The sequence below is a fragment of the Lagenorhynchus albirostris genome, chromosome 15 (genome assembly GCF_949774975.1).
Source record: "Lagenorhynchus albirostris chromosome 15, mLagAlb1.1, whole genome shotgun sequence".
NCBI classification, from domain to species: domain Eukaryota; kingdom Metazoa; phylum Chordata; class Mammalia; order Artiodactyla; family Delphinidae; genus Lagenorhynchus; species Lagenorhynchus albirostris.
The window spans coordinates 67,404,095-67,431,318 of record NC_083109.1 but is presented as its reverse complement, the minus strand read 5'-3'; the positions used below and the strand labels follow the sequence as shown (position 1 = coordinate 67,431,318).

The following is a 27,224-nucleotide window of genomic DNA, read 5'->3' as shown; positions in this document are numbered from 1 at the left end:
AAGAGGTGAATTCAGGGTCTTCCTGTGCTGCCATCTTGTACTCAAGGGCTCCAAGTGATTCTTATTTTCATCTATTGGCTAATACACTTTTTAAGTTTAAAAATTTTTTTAACTTTTTTTTCATAGAACTTTTCACGTACACAAACTCACACACAAAAGTAGTGAGAATAGTACAAGGAAACCCAGACACTTGTCACCTGGCTTCAAGAATGGCTTCTTGTTTCATGTATTCTGCTCACATTTTTTGCTAGAGTATTTAAATCACATCCCAGGCATCATGTTATTTCATCTATAAATACTTCATTATGTATCTCTTACTGATAAGGATTAAATTCAGGTTCAGATTCTTTGGCAAGAAAATGTGGTTCTCTGTTCATTGTCTGTTGCCTTACATCAGGAAGAACATAATGTCTTATTGTTCCACTGCAAATAAATATATACAGATTTAGTGAATATATGATTGTTTTCATTTGCTCACTCATTCATTCATTCACTCACTTAAGAAATGTTTATTAATCGTTCTGTGTGCTGGGCTCTGGGTTGAGCATTGTTCAGAAGGAAAAACCTCCCGGCCATAAAGTAACATTGTAACAATGGTTGAAAACATAACAACAACAAGAAGCTGATCCAGGTAATTTTTTTGTTTTTACCTTTCATTCAACGTTTTATTATGAAAATTTTCAGGCATACAGAAAATAGGAAAGAATTACCCAGTGAACTAGCATTCTAGTTCTAGTTTTCTTTTTCTTTTTTAAAAATTTTATTGAAGTATAGTTGATTTGCAGTGTTGTGTTAGTTTCTGGTATACAGTAAACTGATTCAATTATACATATACGTATATTTTTTTCATATTCTTTACCATTATGGTGTATCACAGGATATTGAATATAGTTCCCTGTGCTATACAGTAGCAGGACCTTATTGTTTAGCCATCCTATATATAATAGTTGGCACTAGTTCTAGTTTTCTCCCGTTTTAACATTGAAAGTTTTATGAAGCAGATGGTTAAACAGCCAATAGGAGCTTTTTGGCTTAGATAAATGATAAGTAGGAGGGAGATTTAAAAATCAGTGTGAGTCTTTTTCCTGTGAGGAAATTGAACTTTGGGAATTGTAAAGGGATGTGTCCAAGGGTCACAAACACAGTGGGTTAGAGCAGAGGCATTTGCAGGAAAACTCCAATCTCCACATGTCATGGTCCTCTTCCTTTGTGGAGTTACCAGGTTTGGCTGCAGTGGACTTGGGAGATCTGTGGAGGCAGCCGGAGCTGCCGTGGAGTCATGATTCTGGGCACTGGGAAAAAGTGCTTCCCAGGTGTGGCACTGGGCCCGGGAGGCTCCTGCACTCTCTCTGGCCTGGTGACAGGCAGAGGGCCCAGCTCCTGGTTCCGGCAGGTCATCTGATGGGCAGGTGCAGCCTCTCTGCGGAGCTGCTGCTGCGTGGTGGGCCCTCGGTCGGGAAGAGCCAGCCCTGCGGGGACTATGGCTCAGGAAGGGGCCGCCATCTGTCGTGGCCAGGCCATTGCTGAAGTCAGTGCAAAAGCTCAAGCGTTGCTGAGCCCAGCCTGGCCTTTTTAAACCCCTTTTTCTTGAGATTTCTTTTCTTTCCTGCATTTTGTCTGTCTTGCTTCTCTTTCCTGGTTCTTGCCCTCACCCTCTGACTAATGATTCCCTGCCCACTTAAAAACCTCTGATGGCCCCTTAGGACCTACAGGTCCTAAGGTCCTAAATCCAAACTCCTCGTGGCCTGGCACTGGGGACCCTTCCCAGTCCTGCCCAGGGGAGTGCTTGCGGCCTCATCTCCTCCCTTTCTGTCTCTCCTGTGCCCCACGTGCTCACATTCCAGCCACTCAGAAGGATTTTTTCTTCATTTTCAAAATTAAAAAAAAGTTTTGATTAAAAATCCACTGCCCTGGGTTTCCCTGGTGGCGCAGTGGTTGAGAGTCCGCCTGCCGATGCAGGGGACACGGGTTCCTGCCCTGGTCCAGGAAGATCCCACATGCCGCGGAGCGGCTGGGCCCGTGAGCCATGGCCGCTGAGCCTGTGCTCCGCAACGGGAGAGGCCCCAACAGTGAGAGGCCCGCATACCACAAAAAAAAAAAAAAAAAAAAAAAAATCTACTGCCCTGAGACAGTCACTGGTAGCATCTGAGGGACTATTCTCCCCATGTGCTTTTCTCTACGGATCTGCACGTACCCGCACTTCTTCACAAACAGGATCATCTCACATGTGCTCTGTTTATCATGGGCACTTTTTAAAAATGAGTTTTGGGCTTCCCTGGTGGCGCAGTGGTTGAGAGTCTGCCTGACGATCCAGGGGACACAGGTTCGTGCCCTAGTCTGGAAGATCCCACATGCCGCGGAGCGGCTGGGCCCGTGAGCCATGGCCGCTGAGCCTGCGCGTCCGGAGCCTGTGCTCCGTAATGGGAGAGGCCACAACAGTGAGAGGCCCGTGTACCGCAAAAAAAAAAAAAATGAGTTTTGTTCTCTCTGCTCAGAATGCTCTTTTTCCTTGTGTGCATTTGGCAAACTGCCCATCTGTCCAAGTAAGCACAGGCACTCGCTCCTGGTTGTGGGCTCCTGCTGGACTCAGAATGTGCAGGTGCTGCAGCCCTGACCTCATTGAGGTCTGTCTTTGTTGCCTGGCCAGAGGGTGCCTGAAGGGCAGGGCCACCCAGGACAGTGCCAGACCCGGCAGGGTCTCCACAAATGGGACTTAATGCAATTAACACACGACTGCCCGCCACCCGCTGTGTCCATGTATCTGTGTCTCTGGGCTCCTCTTCCCCTGACCTGGAGGGTCTCCCAAGGCACCAGCCTAAGTCTCTTACTCATTTTCATGTCTCCCTCTCATCCATTTCTATCAGCTTTCAGTTCTGTCCGACAACCCTAGAATCTAGGTGTTTGGTGCTCTGACCTGTTAGGTTCAGCCCTTTCTGGGTCAGAGTCAGTGAGAAGAAGCTTTGTCCCCCAAACCAGCCTCCCTCCCAGCTGTGTTTCTGGCCACACTATAGCCAGTCCAGTTCCAAGGCGGAAACGCTAGATCACACATTATTGTCCTTGTCCTCATTTGTGTTTATCCTGTTTTGATTTTTAGCCTTCTGGCTTGTATTTGTTGTACAGATGCTCTGTGTTAAACAGGTCACAGTTTTCAAAGAAACTAGATCACATCATCCCACCGTTGTGCTCACCGGTGTTGCCGTGTTCCTACGTGCCCTTTGGGCTCTTCTCTAAGCAGATGGTGTTTATAAGTAACTTTATATTCTCTGTTACTATTATTATTAGTGGTGGTAGTAGTAGCATTTTGCTTATCTTCTTCTAATTTTCCACTGCTTGGCTCCATACTTACTTATAAAAAAATGTTGCTCTCATTTCTCCCCTTCTTTCCACTTCTGCTGCGGGGTATCCCCCTTGCCCTCAGGTGTCAGGCCCGTGCCTCTCGTGCCTGGATGGACACTGCATCTCCCTCCTTCACCCCGCCCTGGCCTGGCAGGCCCTCCCAACATGGGCTTGTCTTCTCACAACCTTGCAGGGAAGCTGCAGTCACTGCCTCCTCCCTACTACATGGGGTGCACGCGGTCCTCGGGGTGCCCTCTGTGACCCAGTCCAGTCCCCTAACACACTTCCCTCTGCTCCCTGTACATACTCCCCCCACCCCCAATAATCATTCTAGCACTAATGGCTACTGTGCACTGGTCCTGAAAAGCCAGGACTGATGTTATCTCTATTTTACCGATGAAGCAAACAGTCAGGTGGCACCCGGCTCATTAGTGGCAGGCTTGGTCTTGAACCCAGGTCTCGGTTCTGATGTGCCGCCTGTGTCTTCAGCACTGCCATCTGTCTCCTGCTGGGCTGTGCCAGTTCTCCACCCTCTCACCTGTGGTGTGGGCCCCCCTCCCTCTTGCTCTGTCTGCAGAACTCCTCCTGGCCTGCCTGGCTGCATCTGCCCCCAGCCTTTGAGACCTCTGAGGTTGTCCCGCCTCACCTGATTGCTTTCTTTTCTGAATCCTCATTGTACTGAGTCAATACCAGTTGACCTAAGATGTAATTGTCCTCTGTTTCCTGCGTTGTCCATTGAGACTGTAGCTTTGCATATTGCATGTGGCACCTATCATGGGGCCTGGTCACCCCGAAGAGCCCCATAAGAGCTGTTGGTGGCCGGTTCTTCCTGGCCAGGCTGTGTTTCTTTGGTGACCCTCTTTCCCTTTCCAGGGGACGAACTGCCCGAGCTGGACAACATGGCCGACAGCTGGCTGGGCTCTATCGCCAGAGCCACGATGCAGACCTACTGTGACGCGGTCCTCCAGATCCCTGAGCTCACCCCGCACTCCACCAAGCAGCTGGCCACCGACATCGGTGGGTCTCTGGGACGGGTGGGGGGAGGGTCAGCTCTGGCCTGTTGCATCCGTCAGGCCCCCTACCCTCCAGGTGTGTCGTCCCAGGTCTCCTCTCAACTTCAGCTCTGGGTTTGTCTGTGAAGCTTTGTTAAACATGTGGACTCCCCAGGCCCCACCCCCAGAGATTCTGACATAATAAGCCTAGGATAGAAGCCTAGACACCAGTGTTTTGACAGGTGTCCCCGTGGACTCGGATAGCTGCTGAGGCTAAGAGCCATTAAGGGGCGCTTTGCCGAGATGGGCTGGGATGAGTGAGGCAGACTTGTGTGATGCCGCCTTGCCCCGCCTTGCCTTCTGCCCACCGACAGAATCATCATGCAAACTGACATTGAATAAGCTCTCACTGTGCGCAGGCATGGCAGGTGCTGAACCAGGCGCTCACGCACCCACGGGCTTACGCAATCTTCAAACCCCCTGTGAGCTCAGCGCCCCTGCCTTCATCACTGATGAGGAAGCGGGGCACAGAGCACGTGCAACACCAGGCCACCCAGCCGGGGTTGCCCCGTGGTCTCCATCCGAGTACCTGTCTGCCTCCCGGGTCACAGGGGCGTGTGCCCCCCTGCTCCTGATGGCACACGTCCCTGGAGGTGATGCCGCCTGCAGGGGGTACTGCAGGCAGGTGGTCGGGGCGTCTCCCCAGCCTCTTGGTATCAGTCCATTGCCTGCCTGTTTTTTAGCTGGAGGCAGCTCTTGGAGTGGGTGAGGGAGAGGGTGGTGGGAGCCTTAAAGATTACCTCCTTGGGGACCCAGCCAGAGCTTTGCCCTGGGTGACCCCAGGCCCGAGCCAGCCTCTTGTTTGCTGAGGGAGAAATGGACGTGAGGCCCTTTGCTCCGGGTCCCAGAGCAGTGAGTGATGGGGCCAGGCCTGGAACCCAGCTGCCCCAGCTCCCAGCTCTGTGCTAATTCGTGGTTAGCTCTCAGCCGTTACAGGGCAGCAGCCAGCTTTTGTCATCTCACTGGGCACAGGTTCAGAGAAGAGATGAAGAGGTTTAAATGTTCGTCGGTGGTCCCCGTTGGTATAGGCGGGAGCATTGAGGAGAGAACCAGCGGAACTAGTGAGTGAGATTTGGGGGTGGTCCCTACAGTTCACTTGTCCACATCGCATCTCCCTCCGTTAAGCTGCCGTCCACATCCATCTGCTCACTCGCTCAGCGTTGACTGTGAGTGTCTGTTATGTGCCAGCCATTGTGCTAGGAGATGGGATGCAAGAGAGGTTTGGACAGTTCCTGTGCTCACTGAGCTTATGCTGTGAGGGAGTGTGCTTAAGGGCCGGGAAGTTGCCAGGTGGTAACACGATGGAGAGCGGAGAGGTCTGTGGCAGTGTGTGGCCACCTTAAAGACGCTCAAATTAAGCATTAAAATGTAACAAAACCAAGGGGCTTCCCTGGTGGCGCAGTGGTTGAGAGTCCGCCTGCCGATGCAGGGGACGTGGGTTCGTGCCCTGGTCCGGGAAGATCCCACATGCCGCGGAGCAACTAGGCCTGTGAGCCACAACTACTGAGCCTGCGCATCTGGAGCCTATGCTCCGCAACAAGAGAGGCTGCGATAGTGAGAGGCCCGCGCACCGCGATGAAGAGTAGCCCCCACTTGCCGCAACTGGAGAAAGCCCTCGCACAGAAACGAAGACCCAACCCAGCCAGAAAAAAAAAAAAAGTAACAAAACCAAAAACACTCTTGCCGTCTGAACAGAAGATGTCATGGTAGATCATGGGCTGCCGTTTCGCAGGTCCTGGCCGACAGTCGAAGGGAATTCACAGTTTCATGGGTGAATATGTGCCAGAGGCAGGTGCCTGACTGGTTGGTGGTGCCCTTCCTGGGAAGCGGCTCGCTAGGACATGAGTCAGGCAGCCAGGGCAGAGCAGGCATCTCCTGTGGGCTCTGCCCTGAGCCGGGCCTCAGAAAGAAGACACAGGGAAGATAGAGCCGTGCCTGGAGCTCCAGCCTAGTTGGGCAGAAAAGATTTAACGTGGGTGGTCATCAGAACATAAGGAGGGACCTGCCGGGTGATGCGTCTCCCAGTCCCGCAGAGCAGGAAGAGGGAGGGGCTGGAGAGCGCCCTGCCTCGGGCTCGGCCAGCCGTGCTGCCCAGGAAGAGGACGGGAAGGAGCAGCCGGTTACTGACCACCCGCGTCACGTCAGGCACGTCCGCGGTCCTTGTCCCACTTCATCCCCCGAACATGCTGCCTGATGGGTACAAACTGCATCCACAGGTGGAAGTAGAGACTCGGGGAGGTGGATGGAGTCACTGAGGTCACCCTGACCTCGGAAACCCGTTTTTCTCCTCCACTCCGCCGGCGCTGCCCGAGCTTGCCTGCCGCTTGGAGGGCACTGCTGCTTTTCAGAAGGACAGGAGCCTCAGACCCTCTCTTGGAAATGCTCATCGACTTGGCCTGGGGGTGGGCTCAGTAATCTGTCCTAACTCGTACCCTAAGGGGTTATCTGGGAGGTGTGGGAACTGCGTTACACCAGGCCTGGCCCCCTGCACCGTCCAAAGTCCCGCCTGTAGGGGCTCTGCTGGGAAATCTTCGGGAGCTGCTTAGATAAGCCCTGTGTCTCCTGACCCCTTGGGTTTTCCATGTCGTCAGTGGGGTCTGCTGGGGAGCAGGGCTGGGAACGCAGGGGTCCCGAGGGTAGAGCTTCGGCTGAGGTCGGCTAGGCTGTAGAGCTGAGTGTGCAGTGGGAGTGGCGGGGATGGGGCGATGTTGGCAACTCCTTTATGAGACTAGAATTCCTGGACCCGGGCCGAGCTCACAGGCAGGTCTGACCCCTTGGAACAGCCCTCAGAGTGAAGGCTTGTGGGCTGAGGGCAGACCTGGCAGCCAGCACTTGGGGGTTGGGGGTGTGTCTTGTCCCTTACCGCGGCGAGGCCTTTGGGGCTCGTCCTCTCGGTGCTGAGTCTGTCGAGCTGTGTCTGTCTGCTCCCTCCCCGCAGACTACCTGATCAACGTGATGGACGCCCTGGGCCTGCAGCCGTCCCGCACCCTCCAGAACATCCTGATGCTCCTGAAGGCCAAACCCGAGGATTACAGACAGGTCAGCAAAGGCCTGCCCCGCCGCCTCGCCACCACGGTGGCCGCCATGCGGGCTGTGGACTACTGACCCCCACGCGCCCGGCTGGTAAGAGGGTCGGGGCTGGAGTTCCGGGGCCACAGAAGCCCCCAGAATGGATTTGCTCTAAAAATCCGCCTGGGATTGGGCAGAATTCATTTCAAAAAGATGTGGTTCATTTGTATAATCAAAAAAAAAGGTTGTAAATTAGAGGTGTATTATTTATCAGGGAGGAATTTTCAGATGATTTTTTAAATGATCCTGTCTTGAAAGTGCAATTAATAAGTACTATGAAATGAAAGAAGGCTGTTTTCTTTCCTCAGTGAATATTTGGGTGCTTCTCATGTGCTGTGCTGTCTGCACTGAGGATTCGGCAGGAAAGGATAATCCCAGCTGGTTTAGCCTGCTTGTGCCAGCCCTCCGGAGGGGCACTGCCGCGAATGTGGCCTCTGAACCAGCCCCCCTGGGCTGCCAGGGCCGTGTCTCTCTGGGCTTGTCATCCAGGGCTTCCCACACATTCTGTCCCCACATCTTGGGAACCAGCTTGGCTGGCCCCGAAAGAGCATCAGCTGTGAATCCGCACCAAGAAAAATATTTTGGTTTCTCATGTGGTGGATCACAGAGTGTCTGGCAGGGCTCGAGCCTGGCTCCCGCCTTGGAGTGGGAGCTGGTCACCTGGAAGGTGAAAAGAGCTGCTTTGAAGTGGAAACCTCTTTGCAGTGACCTCTGTGCCAGTGTGGGTGAGTGCCGCTAGGACAGGCTTGGTCTTGATTCCCAGCTTTGCCACCTTTCAGCTGTGTGACCTTGGGAAAGTCATTAGCCTCTCTGAGCCTCATTTCCTAATCCGAAAAACAGGGGTCATAACGGTACCTAACTCATAGGGTTATTTGAAGAGCCACTGAGACACAGTGGGAGCAACAGCATGTAGCAAGTGCACAATAGCTGCTAATTTCATAGTCCTCTAGCGTCTGTAACCTACCTTCCCTTTGCGGGTAGAGGAGGGAATTACAGAATGCCATTTTTCTGGGCAGTTTTGGCCCTGCTAGACTGATTTGTCACCCTTAAACGGCTCTAATGGGAACCCAGAGTAGGAATAGGACAGCCTGTATCTCCTCTAGATCCGGAGGGGAGAGGAATGCCTGTCTGTCTGACCCAGAGCCTGCTTTTGGAGATGGGGCCATTATCCATCCTCACCCCGGCCCTCAGTACTCCCCAAGAGAGAGAGGGCAACTGATACCCACGTCAGCCTGGTCCCCGTCTCCCATCTACAAGCAGCTTTGGGGGCCAGAAGCTCCTTCCCGCTCCGCTTCAACACGTCTCTGAGCAAAACTTCTCACGGGAGTCTGTAAGGGGCTGCCCGCTGTAGATACACCCCAGGATGGCCAGGCAGCATCTCCCATCCTCAGTGGCAGTGGTAGGTTCACAATGAGCATGTGGCCCAGGCTGATCCAAATGAGCCTCACTGTCGAGGCTTTTGCTGGGACTGTGAAGGAAAAGCTTTCTTCCTGCTGTGGTTGCTGAGCTGAGGGAATGGAGTCTGGGACTATGGAGGGAAGAGTAGCCTATGGAGAGAAACTGTGTGAGAGGGATATCGACACAGAAGAAAATACAGCCTGTAGCTGAAGCCCTGGATACAGCCAGGCTTGAAATCCCTGGACTTTAATTATAAGAACCAATGAATTCCCCTTTTAGCTCAAGTTCAAATTAACTTGTGACCAAAGGGCTGGCAAATGGAGTTAGATAATAATCATTGCTCTGCCTGCGCCAGAGCCTCAGATGAGATAATAAATATGAAAGCCCTGGGCTTCTCTGAGGAACTGGTATTCTTATGACCCGGAGTCTCGCCTATGTCACTTACAAGAATAGCAATCTAGTCTAGCACCTTACTTTACCTCTCCAAGCGTCAGCTTATTTACTTGTAAAATGGCATGGTCATATTTCCCAGTGGTTATGAGAATTCAATGAAATAAGACTTACTTATAAACTACTTGGCCTGGTGCCTGGCATGTCATAAGTGTTTGATACAATACAGTCATTGTTTAAAAACAACAAATAATAGTGAGTGTGGTGACAACTACCATTGCTATTGATAAAAGTCCTAGTCATAGTAGTAAGTGTGGTAATTACCAAGAATTGAGACTCCAGCGTACAGACTTGCCTGGCCCTGAGCTCAGAAACCTGGCTTCCCCAAGGCCTGCCCCACTCAGTCCCTAGCAATGCTGCCTTTGGCTGGAGTGGCATCAGCCTATGACACCTCCTTCCTCCACAGTGCCATCGTGGGCACTTAATGGGAGGACAGCTTGCTTGCCTTTCAGGCCAAGGACCCAGGTGTTCTAGACCAGCAGGGCTGGGATGCCCTGGTCCCAGGGTCTGAAGCGAGAGCTCCTTCACCACCAGGGCCAGCAGGTGACAGCAGGGCCCTGCAGTGGTCAGCTGTCTGCAGCTGCCAGACCACATTCTTCTTTGATAACAGCTCCCTGATCTCTTTTTGGGAAGCCATTAGGGTTGCCATATTTAGCAATTAAAAATACAGGAAGCTCAGTTAAATTTGAATTTCAGAAAAACAGTGAATGATTTATTAATATGCCCCCAATATTACATGGATGTACGTCTACTAAAAAATTAATTTGCTGTTTATCTAAAGTTCCAGTTTAACTTGGTGGCCTATATTTTATCCAGCACCCCTAGGAGCCATGTCCCCACCACCCTCAGACCATGTGATTCTGCTGGGGGCCAACTGGCCTCAGGTATGGGCAGGATCTGACCAATCCCAGCAGCCTGCCAGTTGGGCACACTGATGATTGGCTCAGAGACAGGCATGTGACCCACTCAGTGACCAATGAGAGTCTGCCTGGGAACTTGCTGTGGCAACTGGGAAAGAGGTGCTCTCTCCTAGCTGAGTTTGGAGTTGCAGATGGCCCTTTGCTGCTGTAAAGTAAGGACAGCCTGCCTGGGAAGGCAGAGAGAACAGACATCACTAGAGCTGCTGGAGATGGTTTTGCTTAAGCCAGTTTTGAGTATTTCTCCCATCTTACGTCTCTTTCTCTCTCTCTTGATTCTCGCAACCCAAAGAAGTAAGTTGGACGACACTGAAAAAGGCATAAAGCCACTGTTTCAGGGACAACTTGAAAGAAACTTTAAAAATCACCAGCTTGGACCTTTCTTTGGCCAGGCCTCTGCTCTCAAGTTGTTATGGACGCCTTTCCACCCCCAGAGATGCATCAGGGCACCCTGGCTGCCCAGTCAGACAAAGAACAAAGCTAGACTCTGTGTTTTCTACTTTTATTTTCCAGAACAAAACATGTGCCACCTGGCAGGGCCTCTGATGCCTGCTATCCACCAAAGCTGCCCTCAGTAAACCCACTCACAAGGTCACAAGCGTGCTGCCTGTTCATCTTCGGGGCAGATGGTGACCGGCCCTGGGAGGGAAGTGGCCTGCCTCCAGGGGAGGATGCTGCAGGTCTTGGAGCCTGGCTGGGGGCGTCCCAGGCCAAGGATTGGGTCAGGTTGGAGGGTGCGGGCAGGAACACAATTCCCACATCCGTACCAGCACCGTTACTCCACGGAGCCCTCAGCCTGGGACTGGCCAGGAGCTGCTGGCTCTCTGTAGCAGGACCTGGACTCTGGCCTTGGCCACCTCCCGTCCCGGGCCCGTGGAGAGGGCATCATAAAATGCGGCCTTGGGCGACGGTCTCCACTGCTCAGGTCTGAATTCCTGGGCTGCCCGGGATGGGCAGGGTCTAGATGGCATCGCCCTCGTTGTCAGACTCGATGACGTCCAGTGGCTGCAGACGCAAGGAGTCGTAGTTGGGGGGTGGGGTGCCTGGGATGGGCGGGGTCTGCTCATGGGGGTGGGGCCCAGCATCCGGGCCGTGTGTGGCCGTGTCAGGCTGGAAGCCAAAGTTGGTGTGGGCCTCCACCAGCTCAGCCACGGTGGGCGGCGGGCCATCGTAGCGGGCCTGGGTCCGCTTCCGCCGCAGGCTCTTGGCGAGGGCCACCAGCTTGATGATGGTGATCCACACGAAGTCGATGATGATCTCCGCGAACTCGATGAGGCACAGCACCGAGCCCCCCATCCAGAAGCCAAACTGTCCTCCCAGGTTTGAGAGCAGCCAGACGATCTGTGGGGAGCAGGGGACTGAGGGCCCGGCCGGGGAAGGGGGGCTGGTCGGGCCACAGATTCCTGCCTCAAGCCCAGCCTCACGGGTTTCTGTGAGGTGGGTTGTTGGCCAGGAAGGGGGAAAGGGTGACCGTCTCAGCGCAGGGAAGTAATCTGACACTGCTTAAGGGACCGTCCTCTGGGTACCAGGTGGAGGGACTGCAGGCGGGGCCGAGGTGCCAGGAGCCCCCAGACTCACGTTATTTGCTGCTGACTCCTCAATGGTGCGATAGTTGTATTCTTGGAAGTAGATGTTGAGCTTGATAACTCCCTTCCTGCAGGAGGCAGCAAAGGAAGCTGGTGCCCTCTCCCCAAGACAGACAGACACACACAGACACACACACACCACACACCACACACCACACACACACACACACACACACACACACACACACACACGAAAGGCAGCAAGGCCCCCCCCCCCCCGACCCAGCCCTCCTCTGGCTCGAGCTTCTCACCTGCCACTCCCAGGAGTGGTGAGGTCCAAACAAGCGCCAGGAAGGGCCCCTCCAGGCCTTGGGGCCACAAAAGGCAGCACTGCCCAGCACCCATCCTGTGTGCCCCTTTCTGAACCAGCTCTCCAGAGGACTCTGGGGCCCGAGACAGTCCTGAGGATCAGCTCTGGGCTCCCCTCTCCCACTCCCAGCCCATGGACAGTAGGCTTGACATAGAGTCCTAAGCCTTGGCTCTCTGTCAGGGGACCCGAGATGGTCCTCAGAAAGGCGATGCTCTCTCACACCTCCAGGCTTCTGCCGGGACATTGCTGCCTCTTCTTATTTGTCTGAACATTTACTACTCCTCCTTGGAGGATCGGCTCAAGTGTCATCTCCCTATACAGACCTCCCTTATCTCTCAGGAAGAAGGAGCCTCCTTCCCTGCTGGGATCCCACAGGAAGGGTCCTGGGCAGACTCCCATCATCATAAGCCCTGTTCGCATACCTCTGTCCTCTAGACTCGAACTTCCTGATAGACTGAATCTTCTGTTTTTCTTGTGCTCAACGCATGTTTGTGTTGAATGGATGGAAAAATGGTTGAATGGATGGAGGGTGGGTGGGTGGATGGATGAGTGGAAGAATGGAAGGATGGACAGTGGAGGGGTGGATGGATGGATGGATGTGTGAGTGGAGAGATGGGTGGGTAGAAGACTGGAAGGATGGATGATGGATAGATGGGTAGATGGGTGGATGGGTGGATGGGTACAAGGATGAAAGGACTGGAGGGGTGGATGGCTGGATGGCCAGGTGACAGATGGAAGAACAGGCTCTCCTTTAGGAAGCGGTAGGCTCGGAGCCCCCCTGGCCGGCCTCTCTCAGTGCTCCTCTAGGCTTGCTTCTGAATCTGATCAGTGTGAGAAGGTGACTGAGTAGCGGCTCTATGCCCAAGCCCCTCCCCTGAGGCTCTGGTTCCTCCTCTCTTCTGCCTTCCCTGGCCCGTCCAGACTCTGAGCTCACCTGTTCATGGTGATATTGGGGCTCTGGTCCCGCTCCTCTGACAACACATGGAAAATCCAGTCCTGGAACCCAAAAAGGCAGCTGAAAACAATGGTGCCCTGCAGCATCCCCTCCCAGTCATGGGCCCTGCTACCTGTGGAGGCAGACCACAGCCCTGTATCTTCTTGGAGCCCCTGGGGGACCACGTGTTGGCCCAGGGAGAAGGGAGGGTGACTGCACGCCGTGGCTGCTGCTCTGAGGAGAATGCACCCGGCTCGCTAGGCTCCCCCACAGCCCCGGCCCCCCTGTGCCAGCCCTTTCCCACCTCCGGCCCTTGCCCAGATCCTCCCCAGACCCGCCCAGCCTGGCTCAGCCCCATCCTCCAGTTTTAATCAAATGTCACCTGTTTAGGGAGGTCTTCCCTGACTACCCTAAGGCCTCTTCCCCCAGTTAGCCTCTCATCATCTGGTCTACCCTACACAGCCATTTGAAATGATCTTATTTCTGTATATTGTCTGTCTCTCCAGGTAGAAAGTACGCTCCGTGAGGGCAAAGGACTGTGTGTCCCGCTTACTGCTGTGGCCCCAGCACAGTGCTTGGGGGACGTGGGTGGAAGTAAGCAGGGAGGGAGGGGAAGGAGGGAGGGACCCCCTCTGTAAAGTTCCAAACAGCCTGCAGACCTCTGCCCAGACCTGCCTCCCACCCAAAGATGGGCAGCCAGGAGCTTGGCCGCGCCGCTGACTCACCTCAGAGGACTCAGAAGGCCAGACGGCCATGGAGATGGTCATCTTGTACTGCGTGTCACTGGAAGAGAGAAGGCAGCCTGTCACTGTCCCAGCTGCCCCACCATCCACAGCCCGCCCCGCCGCCCACACGAGCCTCCGGGCAGGACTCACTTGCAGGACTCCTTACAGACATCGATGCAGGTCTCCCTCTGCGCCAGGCTCGTGCGCAGGGCCGAGTAGCAATAGGCTGAGCGGTAGGGGGTGGGGAGAGAGACTCTGAGCGGGGGTTTTGTGCTTTGAGCCTCAGGCTGCCCTCTGCCCTCCTGGCCCTGGGCCACCTAAGGCCTGTGCTTAGGTTGAGTGGGGGGAGTTGTCTCAATCCGAACCCCCCTGGTCATGGAGAATCACCTGCATCCACCCCCAACCCGCCCCGTCGCCAGCCATTTCACCCCAGCCTGGCCTGGGGGATCCTCTCCCCAGACAGCCCAGCCCCAGCTCAGCAGCATCAGAGCAGCTTTCCCTCCACCTGTCACCCGATCCTGGCCGGTGGGCCGGGGTGATGTGGGAAGGGATGGGTGGCTGGAAGGGGTAAAGTTTTCCCCTCTTGTCCACACATTTTGTTAGTTTTAAGAGGTGGTAGGGGGCTTCCCTGGTGGTCCAGTGGTAAAGAATCCGCCTTCCAATGCAGGGGATGCGGGTTCGATTGCTGGTCAGGGAACTAAGATCCTACCTGCCACAGGACAACTAAGCCCCCGGGCCACAGCTACTGAGCACGTGCGCCTCAACTAGAGAGCCCGTGTGCCGCAAACTACAGAGCCCATGCGTTCTGGAGCCCACGTGCCACAACTAGAGAAGAGAAAACCCACATGCCACAGCTAGAGAGAAGCCTGCGCGACGCAACAAAGAGCCCGTGCGCTGCAACGAAAGATCCCACACGCCTCAATGAAGATCCCGTGTGCCGCAACTAAGACCCGATGCAGCCAAAAAGTAAAATAAATAAATAAAAGGTTAAAAGAAAAAGAGGTGGTGGGATGCTCTTTGCTGCTGACAACATCCATCGGTGTTTGGACTCCAAGCCTGGATCCCAGCTCAGTGTGAGCCCAGCAGGGGCTCCTCCGCCTGTGGCTTCAGGTCTCAAGGACAAATTCTCTCCCGAACATACATGTTTCAAGTGTAGTTAATGGAGTCGAAGAGTAGGGGGAGAGGCGAGAGGGGCTGTGGTCTGAGAGGACGGGGACGGAGGGCGTGGAGCTCCGACCTCCCTTGCGGTCAGGGCCTTCGGGGGCAGTGGCCCAGCTGGCGGGTGGCCGGTCCCCCGGGGCTCCCCACTCACCCCAGTCTGGGAATTCCTGGTTGTTGCAGTATTTCTCTCCGCGGGGCAGCGGGTACAGGTAGTGGCCACAGCTGCAGTTACGGATCATGTGGTCTTGGAAGCAAGAGCGAATGCAGGCCTGGGGGTGGAGGAGGTACAGAGAGAATGCAGACTTGACGGTGATGTCCCCGTCCCAGCCCCGGGGGAAGGGGGCCCGGAGAGCTTGCGGCCCAGGCCGCGGGGGCTGGGGAGCGGGGGGGAGGGGCACCTCCCGCGCAGAAGCAGTGGCCGAGCCTCCTCCAAGTTGGGGCGTGGTGGTCCTCCCCTGTCCCTGGCCCCCGTAGAGGGACTCGGGCCAGAGGCCAGCTCTCTGAGGATGGCCCCTGCCACCTTTCAGAGTTGGGGCCCCACGGATGACATGGGGAGGGGTGGCTTGTTCCAGCACTAAAGCGGACTCTGAGGGACTTCCCTGGTGGTCCAGTGGTTAGGACTCTGCGCTTCCACTGCAGGGGGCACGGGTTTGATCCCTGTTCAGCAAACTAAGATCTGCATGTGGCCAAAAAAAAAAAAGCTAACTCTTAGATAGCGCTTGTCACAAGGCTGCCAGCAGCTTTCTGAGCCCTTTACGTGGAAGAACCCAGAAGGGAAGACAGGCAGGCTTGCCCTGTGCTCCTTCTTCCTGGAGAGAAACACTCAGGGAAGGCGAGAAGTGTGCTGTGATTGCTCAGAGTGGATGGAAGAGGAAGTGACCTTGTACAGAATGTCCCCTGTTTGGGGATGGGGGAGGGGGAGAGTGGACTCAGCCCTCCCCTCCCCCCGCCCCGGCCCCGGGCTGGTTGAGATGAATCTACTCATACTGGGTTTTCAGGTCATTCCACTCAGAGACGAGCTATGTGTCCCGGGGCCAGCCCTTAGCCTCTGAGCCTCAGTTTACTCCTGTCGCTCCCGTCGGCTCAGGCGGGGAGCTCGGCTTGCCATGGGGTGCTCAGCGAACGGAAGCAGCCATTCCTCACGTCTCTTGCTGCCCAGGTTCCCAAGCGCTACCTCTGGAGGACCCCCTGCTCCCACCCCGGCCAAGGAGCCCACAGCTTCTCTTCTGCTCTCCTGCCTGCTGCTCCTCAGGCCAACCCATCCTCTCCTCTGTCCTCCCTGGCAAACCTGGGGGCTCCCTGCGGGAGGAAGTGGCCGGGGGGAGGTGGCAGATGAAATGGCACAGCCGGGAGGAGCGGGTCTGGGGCGAGGTCAGGGGCAGTGGCGTCAGAAGGGAGCCCTGACTTGGCCAAGTGTCTCCCACTCGCCCAGACCCCACTGTCTCACCTGGAAGGAGGGAGTCCTCTCCAGGGCCCAGCTGAGGCTGGGCTAGGGCGGGGCCTGGGCGGGCTGAGCACCAGACCAGGGCCTGGGGCTCTGCCAAGGTCTCCGGCCAGAGTGGTGACTGCACTGGACTGGACGAAGCAAGAACTGAGGTTTTTCTAGAATGAGGCCTCCAGGGCTGGGGCCTGATGCCTCTGGCCTCCCCCTCCATGCTCCCCACCTCCCTGTGCTGTCTTGTCTGTCCATCTGTCCTCCCTCCAGAGGCTTGGAAGGTTCCCTGAGCTCTCCATCGCAGGCAGAAGCCTCTCTAGACAGGAGCGTCAGAGTGTGGGGTGCCTGGGGTCAGCTGGATGGAGTGGGCGGGCAGGCGGGCATGGGGGAGAGTGGAGTCCCCTGACTAAGGCAAACGGGAAGACCACACCTTGCTTGGGGCTCTCAGACACGGAGCCAGGCACTGCTCTGCCATGGCCCTTGTTATGCCTCAGTTTCCTTATCCACCAAGGAAGACTGGGCTGGGAGAAAAAGTGTCAGCAAGTGGTCACTTTTGCAAAGACTCAGTGTGTCCTTCTCCACTGGGGCCAGGTCTGAGGCCAGGCCTCCTGGGCTGACCTTGGAGATCAGCATAAGGGGGAAGCCCCCAGCTGCAGCAAGGGGGATTGAGGCCAGATACAAAGAGGGACTTCTCAGGTACATCAATGAAGCATTTGGACTGGGGTATGTAAACCCCAATTTCTTCATTCCTAATAATAGTATCTACATCTTGGGGTTGTTGTGAGGGTTAAATGATTTAATGTATATATGTGAAGCACGTGGAACAGTGCCTGCCTAGCACACAATAAGCCTGCTGTTATTAGTATATTAATACTTACAATAAATGGCATATATAATAAATGCTATTAATAGCATAATACGTTAACAATAATTAGTAATTATTGTTAGTATATTATTGCCCGTAGGGGTATTGAAAGGATTAAATGATGATGTAATTCACATAAACCCTTAACATACACAAGGCTTCTTCTTGGGAGACCCCAGAGCGAGACCCCAAGGGCACACCTACAAAGCAGGGTGGAGAAGCGGCCAGCCCTGGGCCCCGGTGGGAACCAGGACAGGGCACCCTGTGGTCCCAAAGATCCAGCAGAGTCAGCCCTGCTGGGATTAGCTTTCCCAGAGACCTCAGGCCTCAGGCTAGGTAGACGTGGATGGGGCCCCAGCGTCATGAGGCTGCACCATCTTCCCACCTGGATGGAGTAGGTCGTGTTGTAGTCGCTGTAGAGGTTTCGGATGGGGACGTCGGAGCCGTTCACGGTGCACTGGCTGTAAGGCTCGCCCTTGCGCTCCAGCTTGTCCTGTGTGAGAGGTTGTTTGTGGGGGGGCCCCTAGTCACCCCTAGGAAGCCCCCTCTGTTCCTCCCTCCCATCTAGCATGCAGGTCTAGGGGATGCTGAGAGGGGATAGAGGGCTGATGTCCCAGCAGGCGCCAGTGCTTGGGGGGCACCCATCTTCCCCCAGAGCGTGGCCGCCCGGTGTGGTTCCAGCCAGAAGGCGAGGCAGGAGTGGATGGTGAGGAGATCCAGGGCTTGGGGAGGCCCAGATCTCTGGCTCTCAGGCCCTGGGAGGTGGGCGCTGGGCAGGTGGGGTGCCCTTGGGCTGCAGCCATACCACCAGCACCCCGATGGAAGTCTCCATCCCCGACATGGCGAAGATGCCCTCTTCTTTGATGAAGGGGTACGACATCTGCTCGTGAAGCATCAGCCGGGCACCGGCTGTGGACGTGAGGAAGGGCACGTAGTCTTCCTGGCCCACGTCCAGGATCAACTTCAGGCCTGAGGGGAAGATGGGGCCGAGGGCTGCCTGAGCTCGCTCCCCAAGGCTGAAGGGACACCCACCACCCACTGGTCCAAGTCCCCTCCAGCCAAGGGTCTGTGCAGGAAGCTGGCTCCACTTTACGAAAATCCAGACTTCTTGCTTTCTCTAAGGCCCCCATTCGAGTCCAAGCCACCATGGTCTCCTCTCTGGGCTCCTTTTGCCCCCTATACCACCCGCCATGATCTCTCTTCCACAGGGCAGGTAGACCTAGGGCCACAGCATAGGCGGTCCTACCTCCAATCACACAGGTCCTCACGCTCTCCACTCACTTCCCTTTGCTGCCGTGCTGCTTCCTGCTGCTAGGACTTCGTAACGCTCTCCCTTCTCTCTGGAATGCTGTCTCCAGCCTCACCTTTCACCTAGAAACTCTTGCTCTTCCTTCAGATCTCAGCCCAAGTGTCACTTCCTTCAGAAGCCTTCCCTGACTACCTAGACTGGGTCTCAGGATCTCTGCGATATGCTCTCCTAGCCCTGGAACTTTCCTTCCAAGTACCTCTCTCACTCTTGAGATTCTTCTTTTATTATCTGTCTTCCTGCCCCACTCCACTGTTCCCTTCTTGAAGGTAGAGACCAGACCCATCATTTTATGCACCATGGGACCGGGCTAGGTGGTTAGGACAAGAAGGCTAGCATTTATTGAGCACTTGCTACATGCTGAGTGCTGGGCTAAGGGCTTTATTTACATGATCCCACTGGTGCTTTCAAGGGGCATATGAGTTAGGTACAATTATCGTCCCCATTTTACAGATGAGGAAGCTGAGGCTCATAGAGGAGAAGGGATGTTGTCATAGGTCACTCAGTGAGGAAGTGGAGGGTTGCTGGGCTTCTAAACAGGCAGCCAGGCTCCTTGATCTTAATCATCTTCTCGTATAGACTTGAGTCGACCAGCACCTCTGTGATACCCAATGTCTTCAGGGGCACAGGGGTGGTGAAGGGTGGGCAGCCCACCCACACCCCTATTGACCAGCAGCCCTGACAGTTGCTGAATGACACCTGCCCTCTGATGGCTGGGGAGGGCACAACCTGAGCGGGGAGGAAGGATTTGCTCCCCAAGGCCTGGTGCACATGCCGAGTCCGCCAGCCTTTCTCCCAAAATGAGCAGCCTCTGCTGTCAACCGCTTCTTCTTCCTCCCTTCTGTTTACTACTTCACCTGCTCTCTGTCTCAAGAACTGCACAGAAACAAGGCTGAGAGGAAGGGCTCTGCCCCAGGGTAACTATGTGAGCGTGGGCAAATTATTTACAACTTCTCAGAATATCTGCATTTATCGAGCATTTGCTGCTTGCCAGGCTTAGAGACAAGGCTGCTTGCTCTGTACTCAGAGGTCTACCTGCCTTAGGCCAGGATGATTCGATGAGTTCTATACCATATATATGCCCTGCTCTGTTCGATATGGGGAAACAAGGGCTTCGAGAAGTTAAGTCTCAGCTCAGCCTCACCCGGGGATAAATGGTGGAGCTGGGATTCCACCCAGTCACAGAAGCCTGTGCTCTCGACCACTAAGCTTACTGCTACCTCGCTTTCCTCATCAGCAAAATGAGCACACCAGTCACTACCCCAGGGATTTACGAGCGTTGGGTGGGGGGACGGCTGAGAAGGCACCTGGCCTAGCCCCCGTGCACACAGTAGGTGCCGGCCTCCCTCTAACCTCGGTCCTGCCCCTCAACGGCCGATGGTAATTTGGTCTTTCAGCCCCACGTGATAGGATTTAAATCCTCATGGCCCTGGCTCCAGGACAAACCAACACTTTACCAAACTCAGCTCCGGGGTTGGCTGAAGGGAGGGCCTTCTCCTTCATGCCCCAGTTGAAGATGTAACAGTTGCCATAATCAGGGTGGAAGATGCGTGTGAAGTTCCTGAAAGAAACACCATCAGCTAGAGAGCAGGGCCCACCCCACCCCATCTGATGCCTCCCCTGCCCAGGGCTCGGGTAGATTACTGCTCAGAGAGGCTTAGGAAGGGAGAGGTGAGCAACAGGTCATTCTGTCCCTTTACCTGCACCCATGCACCCACCAGAGAGGAGATTCCTGGACTCCCTTGGGAAAGAAGGGTGAGGAAGGGTGGGACGAGGCTCTCTGGCTTAGCCATGAGTGATGAAAAAGAAGATTATTTGATGTTTTCATGTCTCATCTACACGGTCTTGTAAGTCATGTGGTCATTTAAACGGTGGCCCCCCAAAAGAGATGTCCACGTCCTAACCCCAGGGACCTGGGAGTGTGATCTTATTTGGAGAAGGAGTCTTTGCGGACATAATTCAGGATCTTGAGATGAGATCAGCCTCTTTTATCCATGTGGGCCCTAAATCCAACCATGAGTGTCCTTAAAGAGACAGAAGAGGAGACACAGATACAGAGGAGAAGGCCATGTGAAGACGGAGGCAGAAACTGGAGTTACACAGACAGAAGTCAAGGAACACCTGGGCCCACCAGACGCTAGAAGGGGACAAGAAAGGATTCTCCCCTGCAGCCTCTGGAGAGATCCTGGTCCTGCTGATGCCGGGACTGCCCACTTCTAGCCTCCTCTGTGAAAGAATAAATTTCCGTTGTTTTAAACCACCCAGTTTGTGGTCATGTGTTACAGCAGCCATAGGAAACGAATACAGATCATAAGAGTGAGAGGGCGGCTCCAGGCAGTGTTTGCTGCAAGGAGCTGGCAGAATGCAGACAGGTGGGCTTGTCGGGGAACCTCGGGAGCTCAGGTAAAGAGGAAAGTAGACGGAGATGGAGGGCTGTGAATCAGGAGGGGGTGCAAGCAGAGGCCAGGAAAGAGAACTTCACAACGAGGTGTGAAGAGCCCCATCTAGGATCCTATCTTATGTCACGAGAATGTCTCCTAAGGAAATAATTCAGCAACAACACAAAATGTTTGCATAAAGATGCTCATGGAAGAAGCGACAGTATAATGTAGTTTCAGATAATTTGGTTAATTTTTTTTGATATGGAACTTTTCAAACATAAAAAGTTGAGAGAATGAAGCCTACCACCAGCTTCAACAATTTCCTACGGGACTTCCCTGGTGGCGCCGTGGTTAAGAATCCACCTGTCAATGCAGGGGACACAGGTTCGAGCCCTGGTCTGGGAAGAGCCCACATGCCGCAGAGCAACTAAGCCTGTGCGCCACAACTACTGAGCCTGCGCTCTATGAGACCACGAGCCACAACTACTGAGCCCACGTGCCACAACTATTGAAGCCCGCGCACCTAGAGCCCGTGCTCCGCAACAAGAGAAGCCGCCGCGATGAGAAGCCAGCTCGCCACAACTAGAGAAAGCCCGCACGCAGCAACGAAGACCCAACACAGCCAAAAAAAAAAAAAAAAAAAAAAAAATCCCCTACGGCCAGTCATGTTTCATCTCTACCTGCCCCCACTCTCCCTCCCATATTTTTGAAGAAAATCTCAGACATCATAGTTTTATTTGTTAACATTTCTATGTGTATCTCTACAAGAACTCTTAAAAAACCATGCTAAACATAACTAACAAAAATTCCTTAATATTATTAAACATTCAATTTATATTGCCTCACAGAGGTCAATTCTGGGTTTACAATTTATTTGTTTAAACTGGGATCCAAATGACGTTGACATGTGATTGGTTGATATGCCTTTGAAATCCCTTAATCTATGGCTCCCTTCATCTGACTTTTTTTTTTGTCCTTGTGAAATAGCTGTTAAGAGTTCTGGTTTCATCCAGCTAATAACGGAAGAGGGAGTGATACAATTAGAGCATCATCATTTTGCACCCCCGATTTTGGGGATTTGGGGCAATGTGCACCAGTAGTGACCAATGCTGTGTGTCCTGATGTAAGAGCACAGGCTGTCCGGAAAGTGGCCTTGCCAATAAACAAAACAACAGCAAAACCCAGCCTTGAACAGGATCGAGCATCTGTCTCTACCATTTATAGCAAATACTGGAGACAGAGGAACAAGTTCAAAGACACTACAAAAAGTCAGTATGGGGGCTTCCCCGGTGGCGCAGTGGTTGAGAGTCCGCCTGCCGATGCAGGGGACACGGGTTCGTGCCTCGGGTCTGGGAAGATCCCACATGCCGCGGAGCGGCTGGGCCCGTGAGCCATGGCCGCTGAGCCTGTGCGGCCGGGGCCTGTGCTCCGCAATGGGAGAGGCCACAGCAGTGAGATGCCCGCGTACCGCAAAAAAAAAAAAAAAAAAAGTCAGTATGCAAAATCCAGACTCCAGTTTCTTCAACAAAGAAATTGTGAGAGAGAGTAAGGGAGGTAACCTATAGATTAAAATAAACTACAAAGACTTGGTTACAATCACAACCTGTGGACTTTCATTGGATCCTGATTCAAACAAGTAAACAAAAAAGTGTGACATTGACGAGTGTGAACACGACTGGATAGTTGATGGTATTGAGGTATCACTGTACATCTCTTTTTCAGGTAGGATAATGGTATTGTGCTTCTGTTTAAAAAAGTCTCTTTTAAGATACATTCTGAACACTATATAGATGAAAGAATATGATGTCTGGGATTTGCTTTAAAAACAGCACAGGACAGGATGTGAATCACGCTTGTTGGTTCTGGGTGGGTAGGTCCATGTGAGTTCATCACACCCTGTTCTATCTATGTGTATGTTCTCAAGTCTTCATAGGAAATAGCATTTAAAATGTCCTTGTGTTGGGCTTCCCTGGTGGCACAGTGGTTGAGAGTCCGCCTGCTGATGCAGGGGACGCGGGTTCGTGCCCCGGTCTGGGAAGATCCCACATGCCGCGGAGCGGCTGGGCCCGTGAGCCATGGCCACTGAGCCTGCACATCCGGAGCCTGTGCTCTGCAACGGGAGATGCCGCAACAGTGGGAGGCCCGTGTACCACACAAAAAAATAATAATAATAAAATAAAATATCCTTGGATGTTTTTATACTGTTTTTGTTATTTTATTAAAAAACAGAAAGGAATGGGGCTCAGTGCATCAAATACTGCAGAAATATCACCCGAAATGCAGTACTTTCTAAGCTTTCTGTCCCACAACTTTTACTGAGCGACTTTCAGGGGCCAGGCCCGTGCTGAAGATTTCTAATTCTCAAAATAACCCCGTGAGGTCAGCTGCTCTTTGTCCCTGTGTTCAGATTAGGAAACCATTTCCTCTATCTTTTGTCTCACCGTCTATGCCAGCAGAATGAGGTGGGCCCAGGGCAGGCAGTGAAATCCAGTCTGGGAGCTGACCCTGCCTGACACATGTGAGCTGCCTCCTCAACCCCTGAGCTTTGGTGTCCTCCATGGTGAAAGGGAAATCAGGAAGAAAGTGCATTTCTTCACCCAACATTTACTGAGGAGCGCACTGCGTTGGGGACACTGAGGCTGGCAAGACAGCCCTACCCTCAAAGCTCACAGCGTGGGGGACACTACGGAGCAGCGTCATGGCAATCCTCGCTTTCCAAAGTGCGTCTCTGGCCTAGCTGCCTCCCTCCACCTCCAAGGCTCCCAGCCTGGTCCAGGCCGCTGGCATCTCCTGCCCCAGTTCCTGCTGGAGCCTCTGCCTCCCCGGTCCTGCTCCCTCAGTCTTCCTCCTGCACAGTGGTCAGGGTGAGTGTTCAAGTTGTGAATCAGCCCACGGCACGCCCCTGCTAGAACCTTCCAGAAGCTCCTTGCTGCTCACAGAATAAAATGCAAACGCCCTACTGGGCTTTCTCCCTGCATTGTTCATTATACTCCAGAGACACTCCAAGATGTTTCCAAATTCAAGGCCCGCTGCTCCTTGGGCCTGGGATGTTCTCTGAACGTCCCCTGACCTCCCTACGCAAAGTCACTTCCCAGTTACTTGACCATTTCCACCTGCTTATTCCCCTGCGGGCATGCGTCAGAAGCTGAACTCATCTCCTTTAACTGCTTGCTTATCAGCTGCCTCTTGCTTTAGACCATAATCCCAGGGAGGGCAGCTGTCTGTTCGCAGGGAGAAAGAAGTTAAGGGCTAGGAGCTCAGGCCCGGGAGCCAAGCCTGCCCGAATTTGAATTCTGGCTCTGCCACTTACTAGCTGGTGAGCCTGGGGGAAGTTACTTCACCTCTCCGTGTCTCGTTTCTCCACCTGTAACACTGGGGTAACAACAGCGCCCACCCAAAGGGACTGACGTGAGGGTTGGAAGCCAAGCACACTGAAATACTGAACAAATTCACCCCCCATCCTTAGAACCTGGCACTCAGTAGACACTCAGTAAATATTTGTTGGATAAATTATAGTATGTGGTAAGAGTATCAACAGAGATAAGCCTGGAAGAGTGGGCGTCGGGGTAGGGAGTAGGTCAGGGAAGGTTTCGTGGAGGAGGTGAGGCCTGAGCTGAGACTTCAAGGGTGAGTAAGAGGTAGCCGAGCCTGGCGGGTGGGGAGGAGAAAGGGCAGCCCAGGCAGGGGGCACGACACACGCGAAGTCCCAGAGGGAAGAAACAGCTTTGGGCAGGCACTACAGAGTCTCTGTCCTGTGTGGGATCAGGGCTGTGGCCACAGGGAAGGAACGGAGCAGGACAAGCCAGCTGCAGCCAGGCCCTGTTCCGGAAGGAGAGGCCCTACCCCAGGGGTGTGGGGATATGGTGTGCCCAAGGAGCTGTCCTGGACATCTACAGCTCAGGAGCGGGAGGTGGCTCCGGGCACGGCCAGATCCCCTCCTGTCCCGGGTTGCACTCTCAGTCTTGTCAACTATTTGCTTGTTGATAATGTTCTTTACCTGGAGAGGCTGCTCCCAGCACTGGCTACCTCCGGCTCCAGAGCTAGGCGCTTCCCTCCAAAAACCTTCCCTGGAACACAGGCTAGGCGTATAGACAGAGACCAGCAAGCCTCCAGAAAAGACTGGGAAACAGAGCATCCTAGCAGGAAGCAGTATAACAACAGTGGTACTGTGTAGTAGGGTTTGGGGAAGGTCAGGAACTAGCTGGCCAAACCCTGAAGCAATAATAACAACAACAACAACACTTATAGATGCCTAGATCTTGGTTTCTAAATACCATTCTCCAATAAAAGGACTGGAGCTCCTCAGAGAAATGGCTGATTCTAGGACTGGGGCATCTTGTTGTGCCAGAAAGTAAGGAAGTACTTAAAAAATAAGTAAAGGGATGGGAACAGGTCAAAGAGACAGGAGCCAACTGAAGGAGCTCTCAGTGGCCAAAGGGGGAAAATTTTGAGTAAGAAAATAAATAGTGTGGTATTGGGTTACAACCCAAATATACATGAGTCCATATTGGTATAAATTAAGAGACTGAATAAATAAACAAATGGAGAAGACATACATCTTCCTTACAGAAGAATTCCGAATAGTGTATGTTCCCCTCTCCAGGAGAAGTGGAGTTTAGTCCCTCTCCCCCTGCCGTCACCTCCACCCCCCAGAGGACAGGCTGAACTTAGAGACGTGCTTCCACGATACAGAGCACAGGCGGGGCAAAGTAGTTACGTTAGAGTGGAGAAGCCCAGCACGCAGTGCCTGCACCTCGGAAGGCCAACATCGCGGGTGGTGTCGAGCGCCAAACATGTACCCCACACACCATGTGATGAGACGCCCCTCACCTCTGTGGTCTTCTTCCCCCAAATCCATCTTATCTGTGTAACCCCAAATCAAAGCCTTTCTATAAGACACCCAACCTGTACTCTGAAACTGTCACGATCATCCAGAACAAGGAAGTCTGAGAAAGCGTCACAGCCAGAATGGACAAAGGAGGCGTGACAACCGACAGGGGTCTCTCGGTTGGAATCTTGAACAGGAAAAGGTCACCAGGAAAAACTGACAAAATCCAAATAAAGTGTTAGGTGTATTTAATAATGATGTGCCCATGTCGGTTTCTTAGTTTTGATAAATTACTATGGTGATGTAAGATGTTACCGAGAGGGGAAACTGGGTGAGGAGTACAAGGGAACTCTGTACTCTCTCTCTGAAACTTTTCTATAAATCTAAAGCTATTCCACAATAAAAAGTTTATCTTTAAAGTGCTCATATAATTCTTAACACATGTTCGGCACTGTTCTAGGCACTTCTTTGTTTTTCTTGTCTCCTCTACTTTTTTTTTTTAACATCTTTATTGGAGTATAATTGCTTCACATAAGCACTTTATCTATGTTAACTCATTTAATCCCCATGATAGCCCTATGAGGTCATTTCACTATCCCCATTTTCCAGATGAGAAAATTGAGGCACAGAGAGGCTAAGTAGCGTGCCCAACAACACACAGAGCTGGCATTCAAATCTGGGTGCTTTGGTGTCAGGGTCCAAACGTGGCTCACATGTTCCTAAAACTGCAGCTGCTGCGTCTTGAGCATTTGCCACATACGAGCAGGAGAGGAAGGAGTCCAGAACAGAGTGAGGAAGCCGTTGTGTCTGGAGCGTGGCCCTGTGAGGGCAGAGAGAGGCACGTGTCCTCAGCACTGAGTCTGAGGCTGATTCAGGAAGGTGGGTAACCAGCTGGCTGTGGGAGTGAGCAGAAGCGCAGAGATGGGTGGACTGGGGTTTCTGTGCCAAGTGTCTGGGTCACACCCTCCACTCAGACTGCCGAGTGCTGAAGAAACAGGCTTGGGAGGGGTGGGTGGGGAGGAAAGATGATCTTGATTTCTGATGAGGTGGTGAAGTGACACAGGGTGGGCCTGGCCCAGACTGCCACCTCTGACACTCACCAGCTGTGTGACCTCAGAGATGTTGCTTAACCTCTCTGGGCAGTGGTTGCATCATATGAAACGAGGGCTTGTTGCCAGGGTCAAATTGATTTTATACATGTAAAGTGCTAAGAATAGTGCTTGGCACATCAGAAGGGCACAATAAACGTTAGCATCATTATTGAAGAATGAGTTCCTTGTCAAATGTGGGTTTAATGAGAATAATACTGAGTCTTCACTACTGTCAGCCTGTCATGCATACTAACTCATTGAATATTCAAAATAACTCTGTAGAGTAGGCACTGTTATTATCTATTTTACGGAGGAGGAAATTGGAGGCATATAAAGGTTAAGAAATTTGGGACTTCTTCCCTGGTGGCGCAGTGGTTAAG

General features: G+C 53.3%; 2 protein-coding genes across 7 annotated transcripts in view; one reads left to right on the top strand and one right to left on the bottom strand.

Annotated features, from left to right (window-relative positions):
- Window positions 1–22,142, top strand: part of COG7 (component of oligomeric golgi complex 7) — a 99,543-nt gene extending 77,401 nt beyond the window's left edge. For 3 of the 5 annotated variants that reach the window (XM_060125162.1, XM_060125159.1, XM_060125163.1), the window contains 2 exons: window positions 4,210–4,353; window positions 7,327–7,649. In XM_060125162.1, coding sequence (XP_059981145.1) covers window positions 4,210–4,353; window positions 7,327–7,493 — 311 coding nt within the window. In that variant the 3' untranslated portion in view covers window positions 7,494–7,649. Of the gene's footprint in view, window positions 1–4,209; window positions 4,354–7,326; window positions 7,650–10,514; window positions 10,727–20,575 lie in introns of those variants that run through there. The other 2 variants (XM_060125160.1, XM_060125161.1) reach the window with 2 other exon arrangements.
- SCNN1B (sodium channel epithelial 1 subunit beta) overlaps window positions 10,711–27,224 on the bottom strand; it is a 76,198-nt gene continuing 59,684 nt past the window's right edge. Inside the window, exons 5-13 of one of the 2 annotated variants that reach the window (XM_060125164.1) lie at window positions 20,002–20,105; window positions 18,044–18,207; window positions 17,624–17,731; window positions 15,090–15,207; window positions 13,928–14,003; window positions 13,778–13,835; window positions 13,053–13,114; window positions 11,801–11,876; window positions 10,711–11,563 (exon numbers count right to left, since the gene is read on the bottom strand). In XM_060125164.1, the coding sequence (XP_059981147.1) occupies window positions 11,183–11,563; window positions 11,801–11,876; window positions 13,053–13,114; window positions 13,778–13,835; window positions 13,928–14,003; window positions 15,090–15,207; window positions 17,624–17,731; window positions 18,044–18,207; window positions 20,002–20,105 (1,147 nt within the window). In that variant the 3' untranslated portion in view covers window positions 10,711–11,182. The remainder of the gene's footprint in view (window positions 11,564–11,800; window positions 11,877–13,052; window positions 13,115–13,777; window positions 13,836–13,927; window positions 14,004–15,089; window positions 15,208–17,623; window positions 17,732–18,043; window positions 18,208–20,001; window positions 20,106–27,224) is intronic. The other variant, XM_060125165.1, reaches the window with a different exon arrangement.